This window comes from Myodes glareolus, chromosome 15 (genome assembly GCF_982192425.1).
Source record: "Myodes glareolus chromosome 15, mMyoGla1.1, whole genome shotgun sequence".
Classification (NCBI taxonomy): domain Eukaryota; kingdom Metazoa; phylum Chordata; class Mammalia; order Rodentia; family Cricetidae; genus Myodes; species Myodes glareolus.
The window spans coordinates 23,869,292-23,887,569 of NC_142040.1; the positions used below are offsets into that span (position 1 = coordinate 23,869,292).

The 18,278-nt window shown below is 38.1% G+C and overlaps 1 protein-coding gene across 4 annotated transcripts in view; it reads right to left on the minus strand.

Moving 5' to 3' along the window:
- Polk (DNA polymerase kappa) overlaps positions 1-18,278 on the minus strand; it is a 57,155-nt gene that overhangs the window by 3,940 nt on the left and 34,937 nt on the right. For 2 of the 4 annotated variants that reach the window (XM_048441492.3, XM_087896803.1), the window contains exons 5-12: positions 16,717-16,848; positions 13,759-13,912; positions 10,060-10,305; positions 8,803-8,927; positions 7,269-7,435; positions 5,001-5,033; positions 3,459-3,555; positions 1,730-1,901 (exon numbers count right to left, since the gene is read on the minus strand). In XM_048441492.3, coding sequence (XP_048297449.3) covers positions 1,730-1,901; positions 3,459-3,555; positions 5,001-5,033; positions 7,269-7,435; positions 8,803-8,927; positions 10,060-10,305; positions 13,759-13,912; positions 16,717-16,848 — 1,126 coding nt within the window. The remainder of the gene's footprint in view (positions 1-1,729; positions 1,902-3,458; positions 3,556-5,000; positions 5,034-7,268; positions 7,436-8,802; positions 8,928-10,059; positions 10,306-13,758; positions 13,913-16,716; positions 16,849-18,278) is intronic. The other 2 variants (XM_048441494.3, XM_085676835.2) reach the window with 2 other exon arrangements.

The window sequence follows — 18,278 nt, forward strand, 5'->3', positions numbered from 1 at the left end:
CTATCATGACACATATGCAAAAGGTAACTAGAGAAGTAAGTGCCTCTGGAGATGTACACACTCATACACATACATACTCTTTTATTAAACGCTAAGGTTTGGACCCATATATAAGTCTTTGGCATGTTATGCATATAATTTACTACTTAGCCACATTCCCAGACCAACATTTTCCAAATTAAAGGGGACTTTTTTAAAGCTTACATTATGAAAAACTCACTTTGCTTTATAAAACTAGGTAATCAGTAAATGTTAATCTTTTGGAGTTGGTGTTATTATAGAGAACTTGCAGTAATGTTTCACATGGGTGCCATTAAGTAGATAGTAACTAACTGGAGTCAGCTACAGAGACTTCAGCTCTGATTTTTTTCAATAGGGTTCACTTTCTAAGGAGGGCTTCGTTTTCTCACGACAACTGAACAGAAAATTCCCATGTTCCCCCTGCTGTCATTCACACACAGCTTCCGGTACTACACACGTGCACTGACGCGGCACTATCACCCAGAGTCTACAGTTTCCCTCAGCATCTACTCTTAGCAGTGTCCATGCTATGAGTTAAGATGCAGCTATAAAGACGTGAATTCACCATTATTTCACACTTGTTTCATTAGCCTCAAAGTTCTCTGCTTTCTCTCTTCATCTTTCTCATTGGGCAATATTGTCTTTTCACTGGCTCCAAGGTTTGGCCTTTCTCAAGATGCCAAATAGCTGGAATCATACAATATTTGCTTCTTTCACTTAGCAATATTTACTTAAGTTTGCTCCTTGTCCTTTTGTAGCTTATTCATATACTGAACACCATTCCATTGTCTAGACAACCTTGCTTGCTTCTAAGTTTTGCAATTATGAATAAAGTTTCTGTAGATACTTGCTCTTTGGCTGTTTTTATTTTATTTATTTTATCTATTTATAATTATTATTATTATTTATTATTTTTTTCGAGATACTGTTTTTTGTCACATTGGCTGTCCTGGAACTCATTCTGTAAACCATGCTGGCCTCGAACTCACAGAGATCAGCCTGTCTCTGCCTCCCGAGTACTGGGATTAAAGGCGCGCGCCACCACTGCCCGGCTACTTGGTTCTTTTTAATATACTTCATTCAGCAGTGGTTTCACTGTGCCTGGTCTCTCAAGAGTGAGAGCAAGAATATGAATCCTCTCCTAGCAATCTTACAGCCCACGTGGAAGTGCGGCTTTCTAGTTTGTGTCCCACAGGGAACGACTGGCAGGGTCACAATCTGGGTCTGTAATTCCGAAATCCAAAATTTCTGAAATTGTAGCAGGGGGTGATAAACAAAGACTAAACTGATGTGACGTTATCTAGTACCCTTACAATCTAAAGAACAAGCTTGTCTCTGTTGTTTCGTGACAGAAACACCCACGTGTTTCATCATGTCACGGTGCACTAGATCCCCAACGGAGCATTACAGAGTATAATTTAAATGCCCCACATTTGTTTCCCAAGTCTGTTAAGTTTTGCATTTGGAAACACCTTGCCTCAAGGACTTCAGAAAAAAGGATGAGAACAACTCCCATAGGTCCAGACAGAATTAAAATCACATTCTGACCACACATCTGGTTCTAGGAATTACAATGAACAACAGCAGAGTAAGAAGTTCTTAAACAGAGGGGAAAAGATCTCCCAAGTTCACTTTATTTTTTAGGGAGGGGCCATTAAACAAATAAGGGAAAACAAGAAAGAAAGAGAGAGAGGGAAGATAGGCCTACCCATCAACCTTAACCTCAGGGGATGTGGAGAAGCCGCGTTAATTTCTGCCCTTAGCAGTTCCTTAGCAACGGCAAATATTTCTTCTGTAGTAGAAAGAGTGGATGGAACTGTAGACGCACGAGTTTTTACTTCAAAATTCACGTTCTTCAGCTTAATGGTAACAGTTCTCCCCTAAAAGACATGCAGCACGTTACCATGGCAGGCTTCAGTACTGGTAGGATCAGCTGACTACAGGTTAGAGAAGTCAGTTAGAGAAGACTACAGCTTAGGAAGGCTGCCTGTACATATGAATATGCACGTGTAAGCAGCTGCTATAAAACACGGTACCGTAAACTGTCACAGTTAAGATCCGTGTCTGAAAAATATCACGTAGTGAATAATCAGTAGTTCCTTCCTCAGCCAGTTAAGAATACTTTTATATGAAGGGCAAAGTGAACCTTTCCATCTGCTGCCCAGCTCCCTAAGGTTAATTCAGCACTGAAGGCCAGGGAATGAATGGCTCAGCCTTACAGCAAGACTGTCACATGACAGAGTGCTCGCTCGAAGTTTCTAGGACTCATCTTTACAGCTGGTGTCTTAAGGACATGAGGCTCCAGTTGGGGAGGACTGATGACGTTTTAGTATTTCCTGGGTGTTAAAGCAATGGGCAGCTGTTCCACTTGAGGCCAGTTCAGCTTTCTGACTCACTTCCTGACTCACTTCAGGCCGGAGAAGCCTATCACACACGCCCTTAACCAGGTGATGACGGCGGCAGGAAATGATGGGAAGGCCACCTCACCTTTGTGGTATTCTTTCCACATTACAGCCTACACCACAGGACAAGCGACACAGTGGCATTCTGTAGGCTATGAGGTTCTCAAGACTGGGTTTTTAAAGAAGCAAGAAAGGCAACAAACTCAGACCAAACTAGGGTGACAGGACACTAGCCACCCGCGGTTCTCTGGAGAGAATTCATAGAAAGATAAGAGCGATCCAGACTCTGAACTTGGTTAACAGCAGGTACTAATGCCACTTTTCTAGTGTGACAAAAATCTATCAAATGTTAAGAATTGAGGAAACGGGTGAGAGCTAAAATGGAAATCACTATGTTCTTGGAAACAGTCCTCTAAGTCTGAAATGACTCTAGAAATAAAAGTGTAGCTCAAAAACTTCTCCAAAAGAACTATTTTACACTCAGGTAGAGAAGAGCTAGAAATAAAAACTCTCCTCAAATACTTAAATTTTTTTTTTTTGCGATAACTTAATACTTTTGTATTACACTTTTTACTAACTAGCCCCAGTTTGAGACGATTGAGAAAACACTAAATGTGGACTGTTCTGCAGGAAGACAGCTCAGGGCACTCCAGGCTTTGATTCTCAATGTGTTAACCAGGATAAGAGCCCTGAAACACAATGCCTGTTCTAGAAGGTCACTGTCCCTGTGAGCAAAGCCTCCAAGGACGATTGGAAACAAAGTCTGAGCTGGCACCTAACTCAGACAGGGTGCTAAGGGCACAGAGCTGGCCTTATCACCCTGGAACCACTCCAGTGTCCCAAGGCGTCCTTCACAGAGTGACCTCATCACAGGCCTCACACAGGTCAGACTCGACTTTGTTTCTGATTGCTGGGAATAGGAATATTCTATTTTATTTGTAACCCACTTTAACAAATGTGTGGTCTTTTGACTTAGAGTACTATCCTACAATGAGAAAAGCTAAAAACTGAGATCATCTCATAAAAACCCAGCACCTTCAGTCCTTCCTTCTGGAGATCGCGAGCGAGTTCAGTGCACAGCTCTTGGCATAAGCTGTACTGTTCTTCTGTTCTAAACATTTCACTGAACGTCCTAGAGAGACAAGAAGGATTTGGGTGCACAATGTAAATTACAGATGGATAATTTGGTAACAATAGAGTACATTCAAATAACCTAACATATTTTTCTCAGTACAAATTAAAGTTTTCACATCAACTAACAAATAATTAAATAAAAATATCTACATTCTATATAAGTGATCAAAAACATTTAGATAGGTACACCGATCGGCAAAAACCACAATTTTATGTTTTCTCTTTTTTTAAGACAAGATCTTACTTTGTAGCCTTGGTTGGGCTAGAACTTGCTATATAGACCAGGCTGCCCTTGAATTCACAGAGATCGGTCTTGTCTCTTCCTCTCTAAAACTAGGATTAAAGATATATATGCCACCATGCTCAGTTTTCACTCATTTTTTAAACTGGCATATTGGTACTTTCTTATTATAAGTTCTTTACATAGCAAAGAAACCAACACTTTATATGTGATCGTGAACTGGGATTTTCCTCCTCTAGTTCTGTACCAAATTTGATATCCTAGTGCATTTTTGAAAATCTAAGGGGAGTTTTCAAAAAGAAAAGAAACAGTCAGTGATACTTAAATGTCTCAATAGTTCTGATGTTTTGAAGAAATAATTGGAGGGACTTTTAAAATGGACACATTTCTCTCTAAACAAAGTTCCGTCAGGATTTCATGTGGCTCCAAACAAGATGCCAGGCCCACAAAACTAGACACTCTCTAACTTCTCCTTTACCAATATTACGTCAGGCTCGACTCTTTATCTGAAACACTTAAGAAGGAAGATTTAGATTTGGGTTGCTTTTTAAGTCAAGTTAACATGCAGTATCTGTCCGTACACAGTGAGATGTCCTCAGATGGGAGTCAGGTTTTAAAACAAATTCATTTGTTTCGTATACACCTTGTACGCAGAGCTTGAAGGTACTTATACACAGTGTTCTAATAATCTGTGCTGTGATGGAAAACCATCACATAAAACAAGAGGCAAAGTTTTACATTTGCGATAGCATCTCAGCACTAGGGAAGTCTTGGCTTTGGAGCATGTCAGATTTCCAAAATTCTTATCAGAGAGGCTCAACATGTAACTTGAAACCTCTGTTCACTTGGCCAATACCTGAAGTTTTTAGAACTTCCACTGTAATGTTTTATGATTCTCAGATAAACATTTAATTGCTCTTATAAAGAAGATTAGAAATCCTAAAATGCTTAGTTTTCCCTGAATAGGAGTAACATCTGTATTAAAAGTATAAATGCCAACTATGCTGTTCCACTGTGAGCACAGCAACCAAAAATAATGCATTGAGCATAGGTGTTTACTTTGGGGTATAAGCTGCCCAAACTGTGAAACTTTTTTTTTTTTTACTGTAGTGATATTTTACTAAAAATGAACTTGAAACAGTTTAATATACACTGAATAATGGATCATTAACTTTATTTTTATTTAGCATAAAAAACATTACCTTTCAACACTCATGCTTTTTCTTTCTCCATCTCTGAAATGAGAAAAAAAATATTTATTTCTCAAAGAAAATTGAGCTCTAGCTCAGTTGGTAGAGCATGAGACTCTTAATGTCGGAGTCATGGGTTTGAGCCCCAAATTGGGCACCAGTATGTAAATGGAGACTGCACTTTCTTTTCCCAGCCACTCAGACCTGAATAATCACACAAAACTATATTAATTATAATGCTGTTTGGCCAACAACTCAGGCATATCCCTAGCTAGCTCTTATATCTTAAATCAACACATTTCTATTCATCTGTGTACCACTGTGGCTTACCAGTAATGTTCTGGCATCTTTGTCCTTTGGCAGCTACATGGCATCCCCTTGACTCTGCCTACTCTCTCTCTATCTCTGTACAGATTTCCCACCTGGCTTTACTCTGCTAAGCCATTGGTCAAAACAGCTTTATTTATCAAATAATAATAGTAACACTTACACAGAAGGACATTCACATCACTTTTGGTCAATAAGAGAATTTAATATTTCCTTTTGATTGATTAATTAATTAATTTGATGTGTATGAGTGTTTTGCTGTTATGTCTGTCTGTGCACCATGTATGTTCAGTGCTCACAGAAGTCAGAAGAAAGCTGGGCAGTGGTGCCACATGCCTTTAATCCTAGCACTTGGGAGGCAGAGGCAGGTGGATCTCTGTGAGTTTGAGGTCAGCCTGGTCTACAAGAGCTAGTTCCAGGACAGGCTCCAAAGCTACAGAGAAACCCTGGTTTTTACCCAGAGAGAGAGAGAGAGAGAGAGAGAGAGAGAATGCCTCTGACAATGGAGCCTCTGGAATAGCAGCCAGTGCTTTTAATTGCCAAGCCACTTCTACAGGGCCCTAACATTCTATTTAAATACTTCATTCAAAATTTTTTATCTTACAAAAACCATGGATGCTTTCTTTTAAATCTAAAAGTGACACTGTCACTAAGACATAAATTGATAAGATACTTTGATTTCATGTGTTATGGATCACTTCTATATCTATGCTAGAAAAATATTTGGAAATAGTATCTAACCTGCTTCTATTAAAAGTCTAAATATTAAATGCATGAAAATCAATAGGAGGCAGCAGCTCCATCCACATCTAACATTTGGGGCTTCTACATCAACTCCTCCCCCACACACCGTCCATTACTTCATCTCAGTCAGAGTTTGGTACAGGATGATGACTGAGGATCTAAACCACCTACTTTGACTGGACTCTAGCTACTCTAATAGGGACAACTGAACTAAAGAAACACGTGTTTTATTCATTTTCCAAACATTTAATGGATGTAATATGCCTAAGAGTTGTTCAAGAATGTAGATAATAGCTAATAAAGTATAGCAACTGCTTGTCTTAAGCAGCTTACACCCCAGTGGACGTAAACAAGAATAGAACACACAGGGCCTGTGAAGGTAGCTTGGCCATCCAGAGCTTGTCTCACATGACCAAGGCCTTGGGTTTGAGTCCCAATACTGAAAAGCAAAACAAAACCAAAGTGAAAGAAGGTAGGCCTGACGACACAATCCAATAGCAATAATTCCAGCTATTAGGGATATTGAGGCTAGAGGCCTATAAGTTCAAGGCCAGCCTGGGCTATTAGGTAATAGGCGAGACCCTATTTCAAACTAGGAGAGAGAGGATGTTCAGTGGTAGAGCACATACCTAATATATGTGAGGTTCAAGCACAAGAACCAAGCCTTCACCTCGGGACGACTGTCAATCCTACAAAAATCTCTGATGTCACTCTTTAGCCCTCACTCTCCGCATTGTTTCTTTGGGAATTTCTATTTCTCATACTAGGGTGTAAACTTCATGAAGGCAGATCTTTGTTCAACCTACTGGTAATGTCTCTAGTGCTTACAAGAGTCTAGTGGAAGATAAGTACACAGTTTCCATTCACACATCAGAAGCTCTGGCTAAAGAATAAACTGGGGAACATAAGCTACCTTTCTTTCCTCAACAACCTGACCACCAACCTTCCTTTTACATTCTGAAAACAGAACAAGACAGGCAGGGGATGGAAGTAACCATCATTCCTTTCTCCCATATTCCTCACCGCTGACGCCAACATCTAGAAGTGAGCCATTATCCCTCTTTTTCCATAGTCAAACTGACAGCTTTAACCAAGATAGAAACTAAATTAAATCAGTCCAAATGAATTTAAAAGCATTCTGAAAGGTTCAGACTGACACTGGTAAATGACAATGAAGATGATAAAAGTCAAATAACTCTATATAGATACCTTGCCAGGTCTGTTGACCCCAGACCCAGGGCGATGTGAAGGAAATAATGCCAAGATGTCTCGGAGAAAAGGAGAGAAAGCAATGCTCTCTGCTGGTAGAGTTCTGTGCAAGTAACAATTCCCAGAGCCATTAACATTTTCTCTGTCACTTTTCCTATTCCAGAAACCTACAAGAGAATCCACACTTAGATGAAATTGGGTGTGTTCAGGGTGGTATAGTCACAGATGAACCAATATTCATAATTTAGGATTTTATTCTTTTTAAGTTAATTTTTTTAAATTTAGGATTTTAAAATGAGATTATAAGTGTGTGCGTGTTTGAAGGAGAATGTTGGTATTGAAGCTTGAACGCAGAGCCTTGAACATGATAAATAAACTCTCTGCCACAAGTAACAGTTGAAGATTATAATCTTTCGTAGTTAACAAAAGGTATGAATAATATTATTTTTAAATGTCATGCAAGAAGACTTATTATTATTTGGTCATATAGCTTAATTCAATAGAATTTTTAAAGGCACTTAGAAAAGAGTTCTGTGCACATACAAATTTTGGAAATGGTAGAGCAAACAAACAAAACTTTTTAGTACAATATTTGTGATTCTTTAATATACTAATACCTGCACTCCAATGGGATTTAGAATTTTGTTTTTGACAAATTAAATCAAAGTACTTCACCATCTTTAAAATAATAAACTTTCCCATAAGGTTCCAGAGATGACATATTTTATTATTTATAGCGTACTCTATATCTTATGTTTTTTATAACTAAGGATTTTTAAATTATTTTATAATTAAGGACTTTTAAATGAGATTTTAAAATTTCACCGATATTTGAACTCACCTATTGTTTGAACCTAGAACTTAAAAAAAAAAACATGTATTCATACCTTAGAAAAAACTACTGTGTGTATATAGTACCTAGGAATCATAAACACTGTGGCCTTTGCTATAGCCTTCTCCTTGAACATTGAGCAATACTTTATATAAACTCAATCATAGCTATTATTTTGAACAGGTTCTAGACTGTCATATAGTATAGGGTCCAATTGTTAAAAAGAAATGAAGAGGACATGCAGCACAAAAATCCAGAAGCTATAAATAATAAAATATGTCATTTCTGCATCCTTGTGGGAAAATTCTATCATCTTAAGATAGTGAAGTACTTTGATTTAATTTTGTCAGAAACAAAATTCTCTATCCCTTTGAAGTGCCACACCCATTCGTCTACCAGTTGCCTGGACTGGAGAGCCACGGCAGCACTAAGCTACAGCTGAAAGCCCTCCTCCAAGTGCTCCTCTCACGTCCTCTGCCCTTGGCGGGTATGTACTTAAAGGCCCACCATCTCTTATTTACTTTAGGCTCTCCTGCAGCCGATTTCCTTAGACATTACTTCCAGGGTTCTAAGTGCACAGCAGAGTTCTCACCTGCCATCTATTATTTTGCGACTATTCAGCAAAGAATATTTACAATATCTGTCTGGCGCCTCTCGAATTCAGAGCATGTGCACAAATGATAATGTCATATAAAATCCCACCTTCCTAATAGGCAGGTCCTTGATGAAGTCCATCACTGCTTTTCTGCTGGGGAGAATCTGGTATTGTCCATTTGGCTTATTCTTATCACTGCACACTTTTGCTAGCATTGTATTGGGGGCAATACCTTCAAAAGAAGACGAATCAATCATTCAAAGAAGTTGCTATGTATAACTTAACTATGTGATAAGAAAATGAAAGTTAAATGCAAATAATCTGAAATGACAAATAACGCTACTTTAAAAATGACATTTGGCTACTGACAATGTCCCCAGGGCTTTCTGTGTCTTTGGGGAAAGAGAATGGATTAGCTGTGGCAGGGAAAAACAAGGACTATTTGAGTCTCCGCATTTTCACACCCAAGCATAATTTCTGAACTGAGTAACACCAAGTGTCAGTGCCTTACTTACAACTGCATGAGTGGTAAGGGTTGTTTCTCAGAAAAGATCCAGAATATAACTATGATGGATGCTTACTTTTCGAGAAGTTTTTCTGAATGTAAACTTTCATATTAAAAATATAAATATTCTGATATACAATATATTAAAAGCAACAACAATAAAAACTTAATCTTTATGTTACTCACAAAGAAACCACCACACACTATGATTCACAATTTCTAAGAGTCTTAAGACAAGTTATAGTAGATAACATATAAATATATTTATTAATAGTGCATTTTGTTCTTTATAGACATTTTCTTAAAGTTGACTGTGCATGCTACCCTTTGGAATAGAATACATTACCCTAATCCCAACACACATGACTTACAAGATAATATTTTTTATAATGTAATAATTTGTTTATCACAGGACTTTGTGATAAGTGTTTTTAATCATTATTAGTCCCTGAGCTAAGGCCCTGTGATGCTCTTAGGGGTTGATGATACATGTAAAGCGGGGGGACTTTATTAGCTTTGGTTTTTTACCAGATGTTCTTAAGTTGCTACGCTGCAAACTGATCTTTTTTTTGGTGAGAGTTTGGGGAGTTCAACAACTTTTATGTATCTAGGATCTCTCCTACAACATAATCTAGTACAAGTGCCAATCAAAAATTCTGTACAAATCCAACTAAAATATATTTTACACTTAAGGATTACTATTCTAGATTTATGATATTTTTGCCTTGAGCCATAGGCTTTTTGCTTAATAACATGCTACCTAGCCTCAGTAGATAGAAGTAGCTAGCAGCCAAATCAAATGTTACCATCTACTTTACAACAAGGAACCGCCGGAGGCTGGGAATATTCCCTTAAATACCTGCGCTGGCTGTCAGTGTTGTTTTCTGTTCAATTCTGAAGCGAATTTCCTTTACCACTTCCTCAGCTGATGTTCCAAAAACAACTGAATTTTGGAGTATTTGAAGATTGCTTTGTTCTTTAGAGTTCAGCAGGGAAGGATTTCCTTCGGGTTGCAAATCAGGAGGACTATCTTCAAACAGCAGTGGGGAGATGGAGCCTTCATCCTCGTTCAGTTTGTCAGCTTCCTCACCTGGTTCACCTGAATCTCAAATAAAGGCAACAAGTCACCTTCATTTTAAGGAGTACACATTTCTAGGCTCAGTCTCACTTCATTCTTTCATTTTTTTCAATGCCTTCCCCTATCCTAATCCCCTCTATTAATTTTCTCTTTCTTCCCCCCGCTCCCCTTCTCTGTTTGTGTACACATGCATGTGTCTGCTAGAGACCTTTAGGAGCCCTCACTGGCCTCACTTAACCACAGAGCCCACGCTAGCCTTGAGCTTCTGACCGAGGGGGATTACAGGTTTCAGTGCCCACCTCTCTCCTACACTGCTGAAAACAAACCAAATTCAGTTTTGTTTCTAAGAACCGAGACAAGAAAGGCTATCAAAAATCTTTGTAACCATATAGTAAAGAATGCTGTCAGGCTTTCCTTAAAAGACCATTATCCATTTCTTTAGTGCACATTTTAAAGAAAATAGTTCAACTTCAGAAGTTCATTACTTTTTAAGAACATAAATATTTTTCACAGTATTCTTCTCTAAGGGAAAAAAGATCCGTTTTAAGCTGAAATTAGGAACAAGGAGGAAAAGGCATTAAACAATAAGAGTAATCGCAACAAAAATTAAATTTTGTTTTGGAGGAGGAAAAACTTAATTTTCTTTATTCATGGAAGAAACCTTAAAAATGTTAAAATACCCAAATGTCTCTTTTCAGATACTAACTTATCCCATCCCCCTCACAGGGTGTCTCTGTGTAGCCCTGATTGTCCCAGAACTCACTCTGTAGACCAGGCTGGCCTCAAACTCACAGAGATCCATCTGTTCTGCCTCCCAAGGACTGGGATTAAAGGCGTGCACCAGCAGCATGCTTTTAAGTTGCTTATTAATAAAACATTCCTTTCACCGAGGGTGCCTTTGCTATAAATGGAAATTACTCCTGAAAGTTGAACTTCTTTATACAAATTCTTAGAGTCTGATCCAATATTTGAAGGTCCTGATTTAAAGCAAAAAAATGTAATTACATGCCTGAACTCCTGGTACCCAGAAACTGGGGAGGATAAGGCAGGAGGATGGCAAGTTTGTGCTTATCCTGGGACGCAGAGTGAGATTCCATCTCAAACAAAGAAACACTTTTTTTAAAAAAAAATATAAGGTAATTAATAAGTTATTAGCTTACACCCATTTTTCAAATATAGTATAAAATACTCTATCCTGATACCAATACTAAAGATATTCACATGAACTATCCCATTAAAAACTATTCCTAAAGCTTACAATAGGATAAAACAATTTAAATGTATTTATAAGATTGGTAACAGAGTTTTCTGATCCCAATTCATAACATGTGTATTTACCAACAATTAAATTCTTTATTTTATTTTAGCCCAGGTTAGTTTTAAATTAACTACATATCCTGCCCAGACTGGTCTTGAACTTCTAATTGTATTGCCTCAGCCTTTGAAATGTTGAGATTATAGGTATGAAAACATACTGAGCTTAATTAAATTAAATTCCAAGACATTTGAGTGCACTTTACTTAAAAAATGAACTTGGTCTTTAGAAATGTCTAAAGATATATAAATAGTATAACAGATACTTGATTAATTTCAAACTTTAATTACAGCATATGAATTAATTTATAGATAGAAGTTTCCCAAATCTGAATTCACAAGCCACATTCATAACACAACCTATATTTATTACATCTGTGCTTCGGGTCATTTCCATTTTTACATTCTGATTTTTAAACTTTAGAGCAGCTTGGCGGGGAGTAGAAATACAGAACAGCTGGATGAAGGTCTTCCAGAAGCCCTTCCCTCCAATCGGCTGACTAGAAGTCACTCATAGTAAAGAGCTATAGACAAATGGCAGGCCAGGTTTGTGCCACCCACGTCCCAAGCCCTCTCTGCAGCGGCCCCAGGAAGCAAAGCATGCCGCCTCTGGAGCATCAGAGCCGCTGCAGAGCAACACAGGCGCCTTGTCAACCCCAGCTGTGCTTTGCTTCCATGTGGTCTGGTTGAAGTGGTTTCCCCTCCTGAACGGAAGCTCTTCACTACTTCCAGGACTGAAGTAACGAGAACACAAAGCTAGATGAGAGCACACATCTGGATTTTAGTCACTCAAGCATGTAGCTTGATGTTGTTATTCTAAGCTTCTTTGTCCAGAAACTATTTCTATCAAAGAAAAAGAGAGACCTACGTCCTAGGAAATCAGGTAATGAGGCTTTGACTTGATGTCTATATTGAATTTGCTGCAAACAAGGTGATTCCCGAAAAGTGTAAGGCTTAGAATTTGATGCTGCCAGTGCATGGTAGCCATGCTAGCACTGGGGAGGCAGAGGCAGAGGCAGGAGGATCTCCATGAGTTACAGGCAGAGATGGGGGTGGGGGAGAGAGAGAAGAAGAAAGGAAAAACTGTACAACTATCATTTTTGTTATTAACATGTTTCCCCACACTGCCGACCCCTGTGATGCTGTGAATAAGTCACACACACATGAAATGTGGCTGTGAACGCATCCCTTCAGGTCACCTTCTCAGCCGGGTGAGCTATGTTCATGGAGTCAAGACAGGGCAGACATTTGAAGTAAAAGATCATTTGGCAAAGGGACTGGAAACAGAATGAATGGTTAACATCAGAACGCTTGGAAAAATGATAAAAGGATTGGTTGAAAAACACACGGAGTTCTGAAATTTTCAATTGTACCGAAGAGTCATGGAGGGTGTGGGGCGATGTCTTGCTAAACAAGCTTAAAGACCTGTGTTTGGCTCTGCAGTATCTGCATAAAGGCCTGGTGGGGAAGGGGGCACCCAGGGGTCAGGGGTGATGGTACAGACAATGACAAGGAAACCCCAGAGCTTACCAGAAAATCAGTCAGCTCTAGATTCAGAAAGAGACCTTGATTCAGAAAATAAAAATAAATAAATAAGGTCTTCACTTTGAGTGGGAGAGGAGGCTCTGAGTCCACTATGCCTCCAACCCCTGAGTTATAGTAAGGCCTTAGTAAGGTGTATGGGGAAGAAGGAAGAGCGAGGTCATAAATCTTTGTGGGATTGAAAACAGTCACATTATCGTATTACAACTAGATTATAGAAAACCTGAGAAACAAAGAAAAACAAAATCAACAAAGATTTTAGTGTGTTTGAGGCTAATCTTTTTTTAAATATCTGATTTCTATCAACAATAACAACAACAAAAAGGCCACTTTAAACAGGAACTTTCTCCACTTCTATGTATTCTAAACCCTTTGATATTAAGAAAATAATTGTTCTGCAACTACCCCGGAGAAGAACTCGGCAGATCCTCAAAGTCTGGAGAACCAACATTGTCATCTGACTTTAAAGACACTGAAATATTTATAATATAGCTCACATTTCTGATTTTACATGTTTACAAAGACAGATCTCATCCTATCCTATATACACAACTGAATTAATTGGGGTGATTCAAAGGCTGATTTCTGCTACTATTTAGTTGGTAGTTCTAATAAGTTGCTTACCAATTTTTACAGAGTTTCCTGTTTTGCTAAAATATCTTCTTTTGTCCTCAGGCCAGTCCTGCCTTTCCTCTAAGTGCTGTGTTATATTCAAGTAGGCTTCGTCCAGACTCACGGCCATAAAGTTGGGATCATATTCAGCAAGAATCTCCTTAACCTTCAAAAAGAACAACCACAACAAAAGTTTAAATTCTGCTGCCACAGCAAAACCTCCTGTCTTATATATCTGATAAAAAGCACTAATATTCTTACTTTGCAACTATAGTAATGATCCTGCAATCAATAGCTCACGGATTTAAGGAATAAATAATTTACTACCAGTGGATATTTGTCAAATTCTCTTTTGCACTAAAATAGATCATGAAGATCATCTGATGCAATCTGAATCTAGCATCCTACATCTAGAAACACAAAGCACGTCAAATAAATCTCACACAAAATTCCGGTAGGAACAAAGAGAAAGTGACTAAGGTTTAACATGGCCAGTTAAATGATAGTATTCTCTCTCATCTCTTTTCTGAAGATTTTTTTTTGTTTATTTAAAGAGGAATATAAAGTACTGTTTTAGAGAGTGTACATTTCAGCTACTCATTATATGAACAATGCTCACACAAAATAAAGTTCTACTATTTACAGGAATCTGGACTGGAAAAGATGATAAATCTATAGAAAAAAAGCATGCTTGCACTAAATGAAAGAAAAAAATTTGGAGTTTCTTTGTGACATGCAAGAAATACACAAAGATTAGAATTACAGCTAATATAGTTCAGCAAAGCCTTTTATATGGGGTAACTTTATTACATAAGATCAGGAAGGAGTCTCTTTGCTGTTTGTCTTTTAACTACACAAGAATTAGCTGAAGTAAGAGGGAAGGATTGCCAAAATTACCTAGCTAATAGAAAATATCTTTGCTGAATCGTTAGTCTTCATCTAACATTTAAAAGCTTTGATTCGTTTCATTAGAGAACTTCCTGTTTTATAAAAAAGTAACTGTTCTATCTTAACATAGTCACAAACAACTGAGGGGAATTTTAGAAAATGGTGATGTAAAACTTGCCATTCTTTTATTCAGAGTGCTTTAAATAGCTTTGTTCTTGTAGAAGGAGCCGTTCTGTAACAGGTGCGAATGGTATCTTTCCGGTGAGGAGGACACTGAGAAGTCTGTGCCTGGCAGTCCTCTAAGACTGAATGAGACGTGCTCCCTGGAGGCACGGCCCAGTACGCTCTCCTCCTCTCCATCGGACACCACCACAGAACAAAACAGACTGCTCCCGTAAACACCAAGCACTTGATAAGAACAGCAAAGTTACCCTAACATTTGGACAAGACAGATGCTCCTTACATTTTTAGCCAGCCCAGAAACATTAATGCACCAATACCACATTTACATGTAAAACTCATTTGCTATATTAACTAGCAAGACATTGCTCAAATTTGAAGATTTTTCCAACTTACATATATAACCAGATGATAGATAGCTAAAAATAGTTTAGTTCTCATGTCATATTGTCAAGTTTTACTTAACTAGAGTATGATTCAAAGTCTTTCTCACAAAGTCTTCGTAGGATTTTTTTAAATTACCAAACCCTGTACTTATGCTGTTATTTATTTTTTAACTATGATTACAGAAAAAAATTATTTAAAGTATGTTCTTTTTGCCTACCACTTTTACAAAAGTAGGCACAAAATAATTGATTTAAGCTGCTTTTGAATGAATGAACCTGTTTTAGTATAGGGGGCAATATTTCTAGAGAAAATGAGGTAGAATAAAAATAAGGGAATTTAAAGCTCACTTGCATGTCTAAATGATAGTAAGCATTGTATCAGAACTAGAGAGATGGCTCCGCAATTAAGAGCACACACGCTCTTCCAGAGGACCAGTGTGGCCACTAGCACCCATGTCAGAAGTCTCACAGTTTCCTCTAAGTCTGACTCCAGGAGATCTACTGACTCCATAGGCATCTACACAATGTGCCCACTACACACAGGCATAAACACATACATACAATTAAAAATTAGCAAAAAAATCTTGAAAAAAATATAAGAGTGGTACACCATAGTTTTAGTATTTATATTTAGACAGCTGCCTTCTCCTTCTCCTCTTTCTTTTCTGATAGACGCTCATATACCTTAGGCTGACCTCAAAATTACTGAGTGGTTGACGTTGGCCTTGAACTGCTGATCCCCCTGTCTCCACAGTGCAGGAACTACAAGTCAAGTGACTCTATGATACACTTCACTTTATAACAGCAGTCCAAAAGTGATGTACATGCAGCACTCTACATCTTAACCAAGGAATTAAGTCTCCACACTGTACGAAAGATCAATTTTAGTGAAAATCAAAGAAATGATACTTTTTCACAGGGACAGTTCAGGATTTTAAATTATGTAAACAAATCACTATATTTTATTCTTTTCAAACTAAGAGAATATCCCTTTCTTTAAGTATCTTAGGCAAAATATGATCAAGTAGCTCTGTAAAATTATGAAGCAATCTAATCACAAGAAGTGAATTTTGTTTCTGTTTAAAGTAGAGACAGGCTTGGTGATCCAGGCCAGCCTGAGCTACACAGTGAGTTCCAGGCCGGTCAGAGACAAAACAAGCAACAACAACAAAATAATTACGTAAATTTAATTTAGAATAGATTGAAATTAATGAGTAGCTTCTATAAATTAGGAATATTAGGTTACTCTAGAAAAATTATTTAAAATTAACGTTATGCTTTAATTATTAAGGCTTTACGAAGTTTTGAGAAATGGTAGAGAATTGAGAGACTGAGAGTAGACAAAAAATACATGGAAGGCAAAGCATCAGGAAACAGAATGATATGTTCTGGATACACTATAAACAGCTCACCCTTCACTATGGCTAAGACCACATCTTGACAGTCCAAGGCATTTGGAGTTGAGAGTAGGTGACAGAAAGGCAATAAAAGGGTTTGGGGTGAGACAGTTACTTACCTCCTTACTCACAGCTCTGTATTTGTCAAAGTTTGGGGGCACTATAATAAGTTGTGGGCAGAGTCTCTTAGCAATAAACCCTGGCAAGGCTGCACGAACACCAAACCTCCTTGCATGGTAATTTGAAGTAGCCTGAAAGAAAATGGACCGCACAGGGAAAAATAAACAACCCTAAATGGACATATTGATCAGTGCATTCATAAGAAACACATTACTGGTGTGCATTTTCAATTCAAGGGCATTTCTTTAAAAGCACTGTCTTGAACCACGTCTTGACTTTCTTAAAAAACCATGACCCTGTCTCATTGTTATTTCTAAATTTATAACACGGTATCAAGTAATAAATAGGACTGAACTAATAAAAAATTCTTTTAAAATATGTGTGGTGGTGGATATCTAGGCATCAGGAGACTAAAGCAGGAGAACTACTAGTTTGAGGTTCAAGGTTAGTCTGTTCTACATGACAAATACTGGTTTTAAATAATTAAAAAAATATTTCCAGTAATTAAACTTCAGTGGTTTTAAGGTATTCTGTAATATCATATATATCTAAGTCTGGATGATAGTAGATTGCTATGAAACTAATAGTAAATAATATAGAATAGTTTTATGAGGTGTGAGTTCCCCAGATTTTGAGTCTGTAGTACCTTGTAAATAATAGTCTCTATCTATCTATCTATCTATCTATCTATCTATCTATCTATCTATCTATCTATCTACCTACCTACCTACCTACATATTTAGTTTGTCTGTTGGATTGTTTTTCAAGATAGGGTTTGTTTTTCTGTGTAGTCCTGGCTGTCCTGAACTTGCTCTGTATAGACCAGGTTGGCCTAAAACTCAGAGATCTGCTTGCCTCTGCCTCCTGAGCGCTGGGATTAAAAGCTGTTTCATCATTGCCTAGTTCAGCGACAATATTTTTACTTTACTCTTTTCTTAAAATTTTATTCTTACTTCATGTTGACTGGTGATTTTGCCTGCATGTATGCGTGTGTGTAGGTGTCAGATCCCCTGGAACAGGACTTAGAGCTGTGAGCTACCATGTGGGGCTGGGAATTGAGCCTGGGTCCCCTGGAAGAGCAGCCAATGCTCTTAATCACTGAGCCCTACACTTACTCTTTTTTTTTTGTTGCTGTTTGTTTGTTTTTGTTTTTTAAGATGGAGTTTCTCAGTGTAGCCCTGGCTATCCTGGAACTAGCTCTCTAGCTCTTGTACACCAGGTTGGTCTCGAACTCACAGAGATCCACCTGTCTCTGCCTCCTGAGTGCTGGGATTAAAGGTGTGCACCACCACCCCAGGCCTACACTTACTCTTATCAGAAGGTAGAGTCTAGTTCCTCACGCCAAGTAATTTGCCTATGGCTTACTTAAACTAAAAGAATTAAAGGAAACGATGCGGTGAGTCCTGAAGCCTAAGTCTTAAGAACCTACAGTTTACGCTTTTGATTTTTATGTTTCTGCAGCCACTAAGCATTTAGAGCACATTAAAAGGTATATTATAGCACTAGTGACAAGGAAAGGAGGACACGAGAGGTAGAAGCCACTTTAATCACCACAGCAGAA